Raw genomic sequence first — 16,412 nt, forward strand, 5'->3', positions numbered from 1 at the left:
CTAGTAGACACGTGAAAACCCTCAATTGGATTTAGCTGGCCCTTGAAGTGTGGACAGGCAATTAATAATCGGTGGTAATGTGCATACCTATCAGTGTTTATGCTGGGGCAACATACAAGTTGTCCTAAATTACAACATGGGTAATTTGACTTTGTAGCTATTATCTCTGTGGCCAGGTGTCATCAGTTATATTGTTTAGAATTACTTCCCTGAATAAAAAGATGTATATATATTGCATGTTCTCTTTTGTGAGACTGCAGTGATTCTGAGCTGTTGGAATAAGCCTTCTCTTTTATTTATTTGCCTTTTCAGGAAGCTGCACTGTGCAGGCAACTTCCCATGGACTCAGAAAACATGACCCCAGTTCAGACAGCTGTGAGCACAGCAGCCATGACACAAGACATGAGACCTATTACAAATAATGGATCTGATCCCTTCTTGAACAGGCAAGTTCACGTCCTCTTTATTACACAATCTACACTTTTAAAGTTGTCTCTCTAAAGCAATTTCTGTTTCTATTTATAGTGGGCCATACCATTCCAGGGAACAGAGTACAGACAGTGGTTTGGGATTAGGGTGCTACAGTATACCAACAACACCTGAAGATTTCCTCAGCAACGTAGATGAGATGGATACAGGTAGAATAACCTGATTTACCTTGAAGTATAATGATATTAATAATGTCTTGTTATAGCTAGTAATGTTTTATAATTGTATAATTTTTTAAGGTAACGTTTGTAGAGGATAGACATTATTTTAAATGCTTATGGGAAACAGGGACGCTAATTTTTGTATCAAGTGTGTTGTTTTAAATTACTTCTAAGAAGAGTTTGGTATAAAAATTCTTCTTTACTTTTCCCAGGAGAAACTATAGCACAGACAACGATGAACATAAATACACAACAAACACGTTTCCCTGATTTCCTCGACTGTCTTCCAGGAACAAATGTTGATCTTGGGACATTAGAGTCAGAAGACTTGATCCCTATTCTGAACGATGTGGAGTCAGTACTCAACAAAAATGAGCCCTTCCTTACATGGCTGTAGTCATCCATTATTCAATGCTGATTCAGCCTATAATGTAATTCAGAGTTTCTTTTTCCTCTTTAGATAGAGGTAGAATATCTCAAAATCCTCAGAGATTACTGCCTTAATGACTTTTGTTAGTTTAATCTCTGCCTGGATTTGATTGACACTAACTTAAATGTAAAATACATATATAGATACACATATATAAATATATATTTCTTCCTCTTCAGAAGAGCACACACAAGTTTACACATTTGTATAATTCTTTTACTTTTCAGATCAGGCAGAAATGTTTCACTTTAAGGACAGAAATTTGGTGTCATTTGTGCATGTCTGTGACTGATCTTCTAGGTATTGATTAACATCACAAGCCCTTAATGAATCACAAAAGCTAACTACTAGGTCACTTGGTTCAGAAAACCAGCACAGCAACAGACCATGTAAGCAGTTTTATTACTATATTTATGACAATACTATCAGAGGCTTTTTTATCAACTTCCCTAAGCTTTAAAAATATTTTTTTATTATTAGCAAAACTGTGCTGTGTGGACTATAGATTAAATCTGATCCGTATCAGCCATAGCAATTCTCATTATATATTTGTAAAGGCACAAACAGTACTATTGCAGTTTATTTTTTTTTCAGTATATTACTGTATAGTTTTCAGATAGTAAATATGCTTACATTTTTAAAGTACCAGGATTGTTCAGCAACAGTTTCACACTGCTATAGTGTTGTAAAATAAACCAGACTGGTACTAACTGCAGACTTTTTAAAATAATGTGTTACAAACAAGCAATTTTAATGGATCTTAGATTTTGATGTTGATTATATTAAACACTACAATTTTGTAATTTAACACATGAACAAACAATTTTTATGTATAAAAATCTGGCAAATAATGCAAAAACCTGCTGTTGAAATCAAGACAGAAAAATGTGGCACAACTTGGTAATATCATATGTAGTGGGAAAAAGTGTTTGCTCATACTGTTTTCAGTAATGTGTTTAACTGACAATGTCGAACTGTACATGTAGTTGTATACATGAAGAAAGATGGTAACTTTATTAGGGCAAAGCTAAGCAGTATTGTTACTTGTCTTGTAAAGTTGCATAGTTCTTAAGTCTTTCAGTTACTGTAATTGGTGTACAGGACACAAGGCATAATGTTCTCTTTGCACTTCTACCTATTGTATATCCTACAAATACTTCTTTCTCAGAGGTTTGGGACTGAGAAGGCATCAAGGACATTAAGCATCCAGTTCCCCTGAAATGCAAATGAAGTCCTAAAATTCTTAAATATTTTGAGGATATACTATTTATAATCTATGAATTTAAGCTTTTTATATTGAAAAATGTCTTTTTATGAAAGGCGTGAAAACTTTTCTCTGAGCTTAATCTAGGCTGTGTAGAGAGAGGAAGAGATGTAGCACTCAGTGTAAATGTGTGTTTTTCAGATCTAACAACACTTTGTAAGATATTACCAATGAGCTAGTGTATTGATCGCTAAAGACTTTTTTCCATCTGGTGGGATGAATGTAGGTGAAAAGGTCAGAGATGAAGTTATGGGAGCATGAGAAGGCTTGGAAGTAGAATGATTATGTAACAAAATTTGATCCATATTGGGAAGGGTCACTGCAAAATGGGATACACAGAAAACAAGTCACCAGCATTCAGTAGAAGACATGGTAGAACTCGGTACAGTAAACTACCTTGCAAATGACCAACTGATGGGTGTACATTATACCGAAAGTTGAAACCTAAAATGCTCACACCAAAATTTAGAAAAAGGAGAGGGAACGCAACATCCTACAGTCATGGAGTTATATTACATAATGAAAAGTAGCTCTTTTTGTATATATATATATTTTTAAATATAAAATGCAACGTGATAGCAGAGATGTGTGTGCACAGAATTTAATTTCTGAATGGTCACTGTGTTTCTTTCATTCTTTCAGTGGGTCTTCTTTGTTTGTTCATTTGTTTGTTGGTTGGTTTTGTTTCTTTTTTAACTTCTGCTAGTGCTGTTGAGGTAACAGAAATTTCTTTTCCACAAACAAGGGACCGGGCAGGGCTGACCAATGTTGCTGTAGTTATGATTATTCTCTTTTAAGGATTTCTTCAGGTTGTCAGCCGCAGTGAAAAATTGCTTTGTTCTTTGGCATAACTCACTGTCTGAAAGATTGTGGTGAAAGAATTGGAGATGTTTTGGCATCTGATTGTGGTGCCAACTTGTAAGGCCAGCTCTTCAGCACTGCATTATTGGCCTAACAGACTGAAAGACATCAGTGTTAGAACAATTTACAATAGCTGCAGATCAGTGCTCCAGTATGATTCAGTTGGTAGGGCACATCATTAGATTACATTTAGAAAATGCAGTTTGTTAATTTGCTAGTAAGTCAGTACTACTGTAAATTTAAGTTTTGTCATAATACATCATATTCCAAGCAGGTCAAGATTTCATCTGGTGTGAATTAGCTAGCCTGTACTGGCTTCTGTTTGGCTACACTGATTCTCATCAAATGGAGGTGACAGCTCTTACAATGAAAACTGATACAGTTTTCTGTTAAAGTCACATACGTTTATCAGAGTTACAAAGCTGGAAATTCCATTCCTCTTTCATTAGTGTTTCAAGTGGTTAGGTGTCTAGGTTCAAAAAGTTAAAGAAGTAAAAAATCTGAAACCATGTTTTCCATATTCTGTAATAAAACAACAAGAAGGTGCTACTATGTGAAACATTATTGTCAGTGTAAAGCAACTACCAGAATCTTAGGTCGGATCTTTACTCAGTCATGAGCCAAATCATGGTAAATTAAAAGTGATAATTTATACTGTAAGCTTTTCTTTCTTGTAATGGAGAAGATGTATAAGATGAAGCACAGCAACAGCAAAATCTATTTTAAGTTCTTTTTTAAAAACAGTTTCTGGCATTAAACAGGCTTATGGTAGAACTTTTATTCAAAGCACATTTAATTCTTCTGAAACTTAAGTTTTTGTTGACTATATTTTACTGTACTATTTCAAGTTTTGAACAGTTACTTCACTAAATGTATGCCATCTACATGTAGAATAAATGCAGTAGATGTGCCAGCTGTGTAGCTGCACTGTTGACCATCACTGAGGGGGGCATACAGAAGTGTTGATGATACAGAGTAATGGAGTGTCGTTAATTACAGTTTGTTTTTTATTAATACCATGAGAACGTAATTTGAGGAGGGAACGGGTTTGGCTTTTTGAAGACAAATGCTATATGGGGGAAGGAGAGGGTTAAAATGTCTGTTTTGAATACAGAAAAACATGAACGTTCAAATAAACTTCTTTCCTAATATAGTGCATCCATGTACATGCTAATACTTTAACTTTTTATTTACTTTTTCCATTTTGTTATATGACGTGTTATATTTGTTATTAATTTACAGTACCTCGCAACCGATTGTATGTATCAAAAGCAATCAGATCAAACTGTTGTAATGAGGGTTTGAATCTGTTTTTTATTATTATTATTTTATTTCTTTGATGTTGTACCTGAAAAATAAAATGAATTTTAAAATTCTGGATACATATTTGTTTATTAAATTATTTTTTTTTTTCCTTGGAGGATTTTACTGTATGCTTCCTGGAGAACTGTATGTGCTTTTAATAAAGGTAAAGGCATCTGTTCTGTGGAAAAGACATACATTAAATTAAATGATTGGCGCTTAGCAAAAGAAATGTTATTTTACAGTTTCAGTTTCAGTTTAACAGTAGTTGTTTTGGACGTCGGTTACAATTACAGTTTTACTTGTAATACTTCCAACATGCCCCAGTGCCACCACTACTTGTTTCTTTTTGTGGTCCCTTGTAATTCACTAACACAAAGGTTTGGTTACAATCTGTTTAATAAAATTTTCGCTAAGCAGAAGAGTTAGCACAGAGTCCATTGCCATTAATTTCTGTTGGAGGACTTAAATAGTGCATTGGTCTCAGTCTGACGAGGAACAAGAAGTTTCTCAAATTCTACATAAAGAAAATTACAGTCTTCTTTCCTAGGAACAAGCCATGAAACCTAAATATCATGGGCTTGTATTTGAATATCTTTTCTTTACTGTCATTCTACATTAAGAATAATTCTGAAGATGTCCTAAACTTGAGTCTGTTGATGCCTAATGTTTTTAATGAGAGTTGAAATGCGGAAAACGAGATCCAATCAATCAAGTGTACTCAAATTTTCAATAAAAATTTAAAAGGCTGCTGCATAAACAGAACTCTGACACCATAAATAGAAATATTCACCTATGAATTGATGACTGATTTGAAACACTGTAAATAACAACAATAAAAGATATATTGTCTCAAAAAGTGGTAGTATCAGTCTCTTCCACAGTTTGTACAGGGATTTATGCTATGGAACATACTTGCAGCGATCTGAAAAACAGGTGAAGAGTGAGGTGAAAAGTTTACAGATGATATAAAATTATGCAGTATATTGAGGGCTAAATCTTATCACAAAGAAATTTGGAAGTATTCCATCATAGAGAATGACATGACATTGTATCTCATTCTATTTCATTTGAAATGTATTAATAAATTTGCAGTAATGTCTAAGGGAAAAATTAGGCCTAACAAGGCATAAATAATGCTGTGCTTTGAAGTATCCATTATGGATTAGTAAAGAAATTTGGAAGTGACTGTGTCTAGTTCTGCAAGAGAGTAGTTTTGTTATCAGAAGAATTAAAAACTGCAAATAATAGAGCTGTATACTTTATTATGTGAAGGAAAAGGAAATACAATTATGTTCCTCTATAAATCTATAAAAAATGCCATCAATCTGATCAGAGATAATGACACAGTTTCAATATTAGACAAGGCTATGAAGGTCCTTAACATGAGTGCTGTGGGAAGGTGACAATGAAGAACGCAAGTCACCTAATTTGATTGTTTGGTAGTAGATTTTAGACAACAAAAAAGGGGGATTTTGTCCCATAGCATGTAATTAAATTGTAGAATGCAAATACCTTCTCTGGATCAGGAGAGTGCTTTTTGAAGTGAATCTCTCAACTATCTACTTTGTTTGCATCATGTGCTGTCTTGAAAAGCATTAATGGGATTCACTTCAAATTTAACTTATCTAGAATATTTAATTCAGGAGTGCATCGACTGTGCCCTTACAACTAAATCAGGCCAACAGCCCAAGCTGGAGTTAATCTGAAACAAAGCCACCAAAATGTGTGTAGCATGGACAATGAGCCTCAGGTACTGATTTTTTTCTATAGATCCACTCTACATCATGTGCCAATGTACGCACACATAAAGGGGTTCCCACAGAGCCCAATTCTAGGCCACCCTCCTATGGCTATTAAGCCTGTCAATTCTACATGCAGCCTCTGGGTTTAAAGTCTTTGAAATCATAGATGGCTGACCCAGTATGGCCATTTTGGGGTTCCCAAGGCATCAGCTGTGTGCCACTGTATATTTTATAAATTACTGTGCTCAAACACATGCTGTGATTTATGTCCACATACAGGTAGTAATCTAATACACTCTTGAAAGCAGGTCTGTTGCTTAGTGTTTTTATCCTTCAGCAGTTCGTGTCATTCCTCTGAGTCTTTCCACATATAAAATGGGAATACTTTGTTTATATGCTTACTTCACTGTTGTGCATTTGCAAATGAACTGGTCGGTGGAGAGAAAGCACTCTCCCAAGGCAGGACCATGCCAACTGGTATGCTATGTACGGGCACCAAAGCTCTCAGAAATAGTGACTGAAATCACCCATTTTATGGAGAATGCATCACACTTAGACTTCTGAGGATCTCCTACATCTAGTAGGCATAAATATAAATGTAATTTTTTATCAGCTTACTTTGGGCTGCCTGGCCTTCATGTACATGATATTATATGAATCTAGTCTCCAAACTGAAAATGAGTGTTTATCCAAAATTATACTATTTGCTCTCTTTCTGCATTTTTTCCCTATCAGTTGCAGCAAAGCAGGGCCCCTTTTCTTAACACTGAAAGACTAAGAAGTTTATGTTAATTTACAGAGGATTTATATGTATCTTCCGGTTTCCTGATGCAGCTCAAGAAGACTTAAAGAGATGTTTTAGGTGATCAACTACAGAACCAGAGTCTTCTGTGTATGTAATTTTATAGAACATAAGTGTGGATATATACCATGTCCCTAGGCAATAATACTGCATTAGATTGTGAACCTGTTTTGAGAAACATTTCTTAATTCACAGGGTATTTACTTGGGCATATTAATCAGGTTTCTTTGGCAGAATTGCTGAGTGTGTGTTTTTTTTATAAAGGTCATTCAGTTTTTTCATAATGATGCTGACTCACAGCTGGTAGGTTATCTCTGCCTTCCTTCCGGTTTGGTCAGCAGTGTTCTGTGCAGATTGCCGCTCCGTGGGTCTTGTCATATAAGAGCTATAATAAAACTGTTCGTTAGGGAGGAACTTCCTGTGATTGTGATAAATTCAAAAACCCAGCCATTTTGCAGGAAGAGTGTCAATAGTCTGACCTTCCCAGACAACAATTTAATGCAGCAGTGCCACTGGTGGGCCCTCTGTTCTCTTTTTTTCCTGCCTGAGTTCAGAAAGCCTGTTCAGGCTACACCAACAGCTGCACATCTACAGAAGACTTCGCTGCCAGTTTTCTACTGGGTGAATAAATAGTGTGCATGTGGCTTCTTGGAGCTTTACTTCTAACACTGGTCTCCATAGAGTTTTGTCAGGAGGGCATTCTGACAATGTTATTTTCAGTGCAGTGCTTAAGTTAAAATCTTTCCTAGGCTTTTTTTCTGCCTTGTCCTCAAAGCTCACAATATCCTCTGTCATCAGTAATGTGTGCCCCTTCCCCCAGCTGTCTTTTAACTCTTTATGTGATTATTATTTTCAAATGCAGTAGTCCAGAAAAATCAAGACCTTGTGGTTAGGGTGTTTGTTTTGTTTCCTTCTAAAAACTAACATTATTGTAAACTGTGTCTTGTAGAGTTTCTATATTATCTTCTCAATTTTTGCAAAAGTGCAAGACTTCTGGAGCAAACTAACAGCACTCCTTTCAGTTCTTTGAGAGGTGCCATGAGCCCGTGTAAAACCCTCTTGTGCACCTGTGCACTTCTTCAAGTACTGGTAAATGCCACCCTTTCCCTTGCCCAAAGTTGTTGGTGCGTGGCTCTATCCAGCAGGCTGCGACACACAGGGTCCTGTAGGGATGGTGTCAGCTGCAGGCTTGAACCAACACTCCCATCCCCAGTGGCTGCTTCATTTCAGCTTCAGCTTTGGAACTTGCATTGCCAAGCCTCATAACTGCCCATGGAGAAGGGAGAAAGATAGAACCACAGCATGAGGGAGGCAGCACAAATGGGGGGGGGGGGGGGGGGGGGGGGTTCACTCATGTCCATCACTGTGATGTCTCTGGAGTAAAGAACCCACCTGTATCTATGACATGAACAAATCAGTGTTCCCCACTCTTGGGAAGCACAGGCTGCACCAACAGTTTGCCTTGTTGATAGTTACGGTGAGTAACATAGAAGCCACTAAGGGGAAGCTAAAGATGAACTAAGGGCAGGTGATGAATGTTCAAGGATAGAATGATGCTGGAAACCATCCTTTGCACCCAGCTGATGTGAACATTTTAAAGGAAGCACAAACTTTGTGTATGCTATTTCCCAGTTTTAGAAACAAATCTTTTGCAAAGAGTTGCCAGCTAGAGCATCATTCCCTGACAGGCAACACTGTCCTGTGGTTAATGATCATCTTGTTACAAGCCATTTGTTGCAGACAATAAATAAAGAGAGCTCCAATCGTACACAATTTAGCCCTGCAGGGGCAGCAGTATCATCAGGTGAAAGCTGAAATGTTCGGGCTTAAAATCACATGCACATGCTCAAGATGTTGTAATCAGAGTTATCAACACTCAAGTCACTGAGCAGCCAGGTTCTTGAGTGAATAATAAAGTTTCAAATAACAGATGCATCACTGAGATTTCACAAACAATAGTGTTTTTCCTTTAAGCAACCAGGATTTCTACTCAGTATAACAGTTGACCTTTGCACATGCTAAAACATTCCATATTCCCAAAGGCTTCATATAAATAAAACAAGACAAATGCAAGATGAGGTACAGAACAGCTGCTAACCACAGATGAAAGAGTAAATGTAAGATGGTTGCATCAGTGGGTGGTGATATAAAGTGTACTCTCAAATTCCCTAGCAATGCAGTAGAACAGGTGGGAGAGACAGCTGTTTCTAAAGAGTTTGTGTTGTTTTTTTTTATCATCCTGCACAACGTATCATTAAGGCCCCCTTGCCTTTATTAATGTAACTCTTTGTATATATCTAGCTATTTAACATTTGTGCATAATGTTCACCACCTTTTACTGCTTTTAAATCCTTGAAGTTCTTTGTACAGCTCTAGCATAGATACAGAATGCATGAAAAACTTTTTTTTTTTTTTTTCCCTGAGCACAGGGCACAGAATTATTATTGCAGGAGGAAATTTTAGGGAAAAAATATGTCTTCTTCAGTCCCCATATTTTCTTCTTGATTTCTCAGGGAAATGTTTTTCTCTTCTAAGTTTTAAAAGAATAGTTCTTTCTAAAAAGAATGGAATAAATTTGCTAGGGCATTATGACTACCAGAAATGCTGCTGCTCTGTCCCTTCTATCTCAGAGTATAATGGGGAAAGATTAAAAAAAATATATTAAAAAATAAAAATAAAAAAAGTGAAACAACTTCTGTATAATTGGATAAATAAACCAACTTTGCTCAGGGTAAACTAAGAGGAGATATGAGAGAACCTGTGAAATTAGGTGTCTTGGGGAAGATGTATACTCTTTCTTGCAGACAAGAACTAGGAGGCAGTAAATGAAATAAGTGGACAGCAGAGTCAGAACAAAGGAGGTTCTTCCCACAACATGAAGTTCAGCTATGGAAGGGATATTGTGATTCAAGAAACAACTGGACAGCTTTGTGGAGAAGAAATTTGTCAAGAAGAGTTAAATACAGAGATGGAACCTTTTTCTCAGGATGTCCCTGGAATACAAAGAATTCCAGTCTGTGGAAGTACTCTGGGAAAGTCTCTCTACTAAATTTCCTTATACTCTCAGTTCTCAGTTTCATCTTCTACAGTCATGCTGCGTTGTTATATTTCCTCCTTCAAGGGTGACAGCAGGAAAATTGATCATGGATCAGAGAAATAAAATGCTGGAAAGTCAGAACCCTGTCATGCTAAGAAATGGCTGTGCGTTGGCCTTTCTCAATGAATTCCTGAAGCTGGGTACAGTGGTGTCCAAGCTGGTTCATAATGCTGCCAACTAGAGATCCACAGCGGTCTATTCTTCAGCCTATTGCTTTGACCATATGCTTACAGGCACAGTTGTGCTGCTAAATACACCCATCAGTGAGACACAGTCAAGAAAAGGGACCTCACCGTGAGAGTAATGAATCTTTTTTGTAACAGTCTCTTTATACAAAGCGTTTTAATTATAGCAGTCTGGAAGAGAGAAGTCCTTGCTTTTCCATGTACATAAACATATAATCATGAGAAGTTACAGTTGTTTGTGACATTGCCATTTGATAAATCTCAAAAGAAATTAGATGAAATTGTGTAACAACTGAACTTGTACCAGCACTGTTTTGTGATCCAAAGTTAGAAATCTGATTCAGGAGAGAAAAATAAAAAGAGAGTATTTTCAGGCAAAATATTAACTGGAAGCTGTTTAACAAAAATAAATATGATTGTGAGAGTTGAATTTCACTTATTTTATTCCATGAAGAGGGGTTTCAGGGAGGCTAGCTAGAAGGGAAGTCAGGGCTTCGTAACTTCAGTGGAGCGAAGTGGCCTTCATTCTAATCTTCTTAGCCAGAGGCAACACATCTTGAGGGCTGCTCTCCAGAGCAGTGTCAGATGGGAGCGTCCCAAGAGGAGAAGGTTCTCTGCACTATTCATGTTATTTAGACAGTTCCATCTCCCTGGAAGATCAAAAATATGGAGGTTATTTAGTGGGTAATGTTCTTGTGACTTCCAAAGGATTTTATTATTTTCCAGTGGCTACAGGAAGCTGCCAGATAAACCCCACAAATAAGGACTGAGATCATATTTTCGCCACCTGACAGCACTGTAAGGTTTTAACTGTACTTTGGACAACATGATCATGGTGCTGAATGAAGGCTCGTTTAGTTTTTCAAACTGTCAGCCAGTCAAGTGCATATATAGCTGTTATCAGGACACAAGATAATGAAAGAAAAATATCAGTTTCTCACCCCACAACATCCGCAACATTTGCAGTCCCCACAGATTGTTCCAAAGAGTCCGTTCACAACCTGAATGCCGCAGAGCACTGCTTGGATCCCACTCATCACTAGCAGCAAGGCGAAGAGGGTCAGGTGCCAAGGAACTATAGTTTCAGGTGACTTACACGTAGCCCATATTGTGTGGTTACCTAGATAATTCCTGTTCAGAAGGGAAACAAGACAGTTATGGAGATGATGTTAGCTCCCAAAGAGGTGACCTGTTATGGCTGACAAGCTGTGACTCTTGTAATATGTGACTGAAGTTCTGTTACCTTCAGTATTGTAAAAAAGTATTCACATTACAGCACAAGTACATTTTGTTTAGAACATTATTTTGTTGTAATTTCTAGATCCTTTGAAGTAATTGATTTGAAAAGAGAAGGTACAATCAAAGATAATAATATGTTAGATACAATCTAATCGTTCCTGGTATTTTGGGAGGAAGACATTACCAAACCATAGCCAAGTATTTGCCAAAATGATGTTCATCCCTACTAATATCTTGTCTGAGGTCAAGTGGCTTTCCTACTGTCGGTTTAGTTCTGCTATTGCACGAAGCAGTGCTGACATCTAGTGGTACATTAAATGGACCTACAAAACATGGAAGAATCGTAGGGTTTCCCTAGGAATATGGCATCTTCTGTAATTCCCCCTTTAGCAGAAACCCTGGGCTTTTATTTGGTTACAGCATTATATTTTGTCATTCATGCCATATCTGTGGAAGTGATAAATGATAGCAAACATGTTTTACTTGTAGTGGGAGGAAGAGACAACTTTGAAATTCCATAACCAAGATAAAAAAATGGCATAAACATTAATTACTTGAAAAACATTGTATTACAATAAAAGATGTCACTGTTAATCAAGTGGACTGAATTTATCCTCTAATAATGTTAGAAGAACAAACTAGAGGGCTGTACTCTTTACTGGCTCCTTTGAAGCTCAGTAGTTTTGATTGGTCTTATTATTCTTTACACATCTGTTCTTGTCCCTTAATTAGTATTGCTGTACATTGCTGGGTCTTCAAAGAGCATCTGTTTTAAATTAATAGTAAAATTCCTAATGTTATACAATAGATTTGGAAGTCTAACAATATCACAAAATATCGCAAAGTTAAATCTTATTTATTTATTTATGTATTTATTTATTTATTCCCTGTTTTCTTGTCTTACCCGTCCTGGAAGGGATAGAGCCACTGGTTTCCATCATTACATTTAGGGCCTCTGTTTAGGGCTACTGCTGACACAACAAAGCAGTATCCAGCTCCCAGAACTCCAACTGCAGCAAATATTATAGAGGAAAACATCTGACAGAGAAAAACGGTGTTATTTTTATTCTCATTCAAACAATTAAATGTGTCCTATTAATGTAAAGGTACATTCTCTAAGCTCAGCTCTTAATGGTCAAAACAGTCAGCTGCAGAACAGCTGAAATGTTTTAGTTTGCAATTGCATGATAAATATATAATGTATACTGGCACTGGTATTTAGAAGTTTTGAAAGAGTTAGGTGAGGGCACTATTTGCCTGAAGAATCATGGAGTTGGTATCTACACAGTAGATGGCACTCTTCCCGTTTATACAGTATGTATCGAAGATTTTTCTTTGTTCAAGGTACAGTGTTTCACTGAAGTAGCCGTCTTTCACAGAAGATTATAAGCAAGACTGAAGTATTGGACCACTTAAAACATTAAAAAAAAAATCTACGGTACCCTTTACAAGTTAACTTTGGTATCTTGGTCATATTTGGACCAAGTAATTGTATTTTTCCTTCTTGAGTCTTCCCTTCAGGTTTCATATTAGTGTATTTATCTTCTCACAGGTACTTATCGCCATTAGCTCTAGTACTGCAATTGGAATTAATAGAAGGCTCTCCTTATTTTTCTGGCTTTCCATTACTACATTCTCACATACACTAATAAGTAAGCAAATTGTCCAAATATATCCAAAATGCCCTACTTGAATTTTAAGCACTTAAAATTCAAACCTTAATTGTTTGTAGATAGAGGTAGCCATAAGTTTGTAGTTACATGGGATATCTTTTATTGGATCAAAGTGATATAGGTGGGGGAAAAAAAAAGAAACGCACTTTCCAGTCTCTGAGTGCTTATACAGATGTCATCACAAGGATCTTTTGTGAGTGTTGAGATAGAACAGAACAGAACCGTTCAGCTGAAAAGGACCTTCAAAGATCATCAAGTCCAACTGCCTGACCACTTTAGGGCTAACTGGCAGTTAAAGGATATTAATGAGGGAGTTGTCCAAACGGTTCATGAACATGGACAGGCATGCATTTTTATGCTGGCATATCTGATGAGGCTAACAAAAATTATATTAATGTAGTAGACATCATAGTAATGATACTTCTGCTAAAATACAAGAGCAAGTTCAGTTCTCAGTCATGCTGTGGTAAGGCCACCAGGACTCTTAATACAGTGTTGTGACTGTACTAATATTCCCAGTCTCTCAGTCAGCTACAGCACTAGTAGGATCCATCAGCAAGGTACAGCACTGCAGAATGGAGGTTGCTGTATGGACAGCAATATCCTTACATATGCTTTATCTTACATGTGCCAGCATGACCACAGGCGGAGAGCACACACAGCTCAGGGGGGTCACCTCTGTCTCTATAGATGTTCTCCAAGTTCATCTGAATTTCTGAATTGCAGGGTGGTGAGTGGAAGTCTGGCAGCAAAACATTAGTGGTGTGGTAGATGCTGAGTTATATGTGGTCTTGAAAGCTAAGCTTTGTTCACTGCTGACAGAAAGTTGGTAATGCAGTGTGATAAATATGTGCCTCCATTTTTTTTCCTAAAAAGTTTCACCTGCTCTTGGGATTGCAGGAAGACAGCACCATAGGGAATTTAGGGAAGGCTCTTTGTTAATCTCACAGCCATGACTCTTGTTCCATTTTTTTTTTTTTTTAAGTGAAAATCTGTTCCTTTATAAAAGAATGTAATGATCTACTTGTGCCAAACAATTTATCTCAGAAGGACAGACTTTCTAGGAGAAATATGCCTATTTTATATCTAATCTCATGTTTTAAATAACATGCTTGAGTTGTTTACTAGTGGCTAAAGGCATTTGAAACTTTTCACTTGCGGTGTGAAAGGAAGCTGTAAGTTCAAAGTGGAGCCTGGTTTAGGGCTGACTGCTTTAAGCAGGATGTTGAGTTAGGTGAATTCCCAAGGCTTGTTCCAACCTGAAACTTCCTATGAACCTAAGATATTCACAGCCTCCTGCATGGCCCTACACTCAGCTGGGAATATAATGCACAACTGTCAAAGTAATTTTTAAAACTGCCAGCAAAAAAATGGCTAAAGAGAGAACTGTTATGCTGTGCAAAACCAAGTGCAGATCTTTCAGAAATTCATTTTAATTGCAATCACAACTGTTAGTATGTTGTAATTGCTAAATATATCAAGGCAGTACAGATTTGGTACCTATGACACAACATTAACGGTACAACACAATTTTGACAACCTGCTATTTATACCTTTAAGCACTCAGCCAAATGACAAGGCTTTGCATCTTACAGTTTGGAGAACATCTATCTAGTCTCTCAATGATTGTGAGCAGAAGATATATATATTCTTATTGATAACAATACATCTTTTACTTTTTTGCCACATTTCTTCTCACTTACCGCAAACCTCTTTCCACAGCTCTCATTACCACAGCATCCACAGCAATCATTATTCTTAAGGCCCAAAAACACCAAAGCAGGAAAGATCATCTACCAAAGGCAGAAATACAGTTTGAGTTGGGATGAATTCTAATTGCAATTGCTTTTAAATACAATAGTTCTATGTCTTTATTCACTTAACACTAAACTAAGTAACTTATTGCTAAACTGTTGGGTGACTTTTAACTTATTTGCTTATCAAAGAAGAATTTGCAGTGTTGGAGCCTGCATTTGAGAAAATTCAACAATGCAAAGTCATGGTTTAGGTGGTACAAAAAAGACTGTAATATCTGAATTTATATACTCACCAATACACCAGATCCCAAGATCCCTCCGAAGTACCAAACCTCATCTGTAATATTTTGATTGTTTTCGACCACTTTTCCTCCAGGGAAAAACAGCAAAATGTTAGCAAGTGTACATAGCACAGCCAAAGGGATAAGAGTGATTCCTAGGCACTTAGCACAGCCTCCAGTGCACATGTTTTTTTTAAAGAAATTGCAAACACAGCTAAAGGCAGAGAAAAAAAATCTCTCAGACGTTCTCAGAAATGTTTTCTAAAAAGAAGTTTCTCAGTTTATTTTGCAAAATCCAGTTTCTGCTGTGCCTCTAGATGAACTTAACCTATAGAATGCTCCCTTCAGAGACGTTGCTGCCTTTGATCTGAAATGCTGTATTCTGGTTATTTATATGTTCTCTCAGCCATTATGTCAATTTTCTGAACCTCCATAAATGAAATTACGTTCAGTGCAACTGCTCATTTTACTATGACAACCGATGACCTTTGTTAATATTTTACTAATGTGAATGAGACACTTGGTTATCTGGGCTCAGGTTGTGGGTAGAAATTATTTTTAGTTCAGGATCATCATTTTTACAATACAGTGTCCTTCATTCTATGAACTACTTCGTGGAGACTGACATGGAAACACATAGTGAATCAGCTTATGTTAGTAACAGCTGTGTACAATAGAAAAGTTCTAGTGACTTTTCTTTTCTTTGGGAAGTTTGAGCTAGTCATTTAATGTTTTGAAACAGACTGCTTGCGTATTTTCAATATATAATGAATTAATATGAAAGCAGTGCTTTGCAGCTGTTATCTCTTAATAAAAAAAGAAAGGTCAGAAAAAGTTTCAGTGGACCTGCTTCTTATGTTTTGTCATTTTTTGTACTATCAAAGTCTAACATTTCATCTGTGCTCAGACAAAATTTACATTTAAAGTTGTACTGTGTGCGGCAGACAAACTTCTGAGTTCAAGCTGAGCCTCTACTGACTTGGCATGCAGCATTTTACTCAAGTACCACTGTTAAAGCGAGGTCTGCAGCTCTCTAATGGACACTGGATACTTAGACTTGGTATATTGTTTTGCAGAACTTATACTATGATGAAGTACATCATTTTGAACTGTCCAAAACTGTCTG

The 16,412-nt window shown here is 36.8% G+C and overlaps 2 protein-coding genes across 2 annotated transcripts in view; one reads left to right on the top strand and one right to left on the bottom strand.

Annotated features, from left to right (window-relative positions):
* Positions 1-4,585, top strand: part of WWTR1 (WW domain containing transcription regulator 1) — a 70,291-nt gene extending 65,706 nt beyond the window's left edge. The window contains exons 4-6 of the mRNA XM_048059429.2: positions 313-446; positions 526-638; positions 863-4,585. Coding sequence (XP_047915386.1) covers positions 313-446; positions 526-638; positions 863-1,047 — 432 coding nt within the window. The 3' untranslated portion in view covers positions 1,048-4,585. The remainder of the gene's footprint in view (positions 1-312; positions 447-525; positions 639-862) is intronic.
* A 5,861-nt stretch (positions 4,586-10,446) lies between these two features.
* TM4SF4 (transmembrane 4 L six family member 4) lies at positions 10,447-15,672 on the bottom strand. The gene is made up of 5 exons (XM_013199262.3): positions 15,299-15,672; positions 14,952-15,041; positions 12,480-12,613; positions 11,278-11,467; positions 10,447-10,986 (listed from the first exon to the last, which is right to left on the bottom strand). Exons 1-5 carry the CDS (start codon positions 15,470-15,472, stop codon positions 10,969-10,971), a joined length of 606 nt encoding a protein of 201 aa, XP_013054716.1. The 5' UTR covers positions 15,473-15,672; the 3' UTR covers positions 10,447-10,968.
* Positions 15,673-16,412: the final 740 nt, after the last annotated feature.

The sequence above is a fragment of the Anser cygnoides genome, chromosome 9 (genome assembly GCF_040182565.1).
Source record: "Anser cygnoides isolate HZ-2024a breed goose chromosome 9, Taihu_goose_T2T_genome, whole genome shotgun sequence".
NCBI lineage: Eukaryota > Metazoa > Chordata > Aves > Anseriformes > Anatidae > Anser > Anser cygnoides.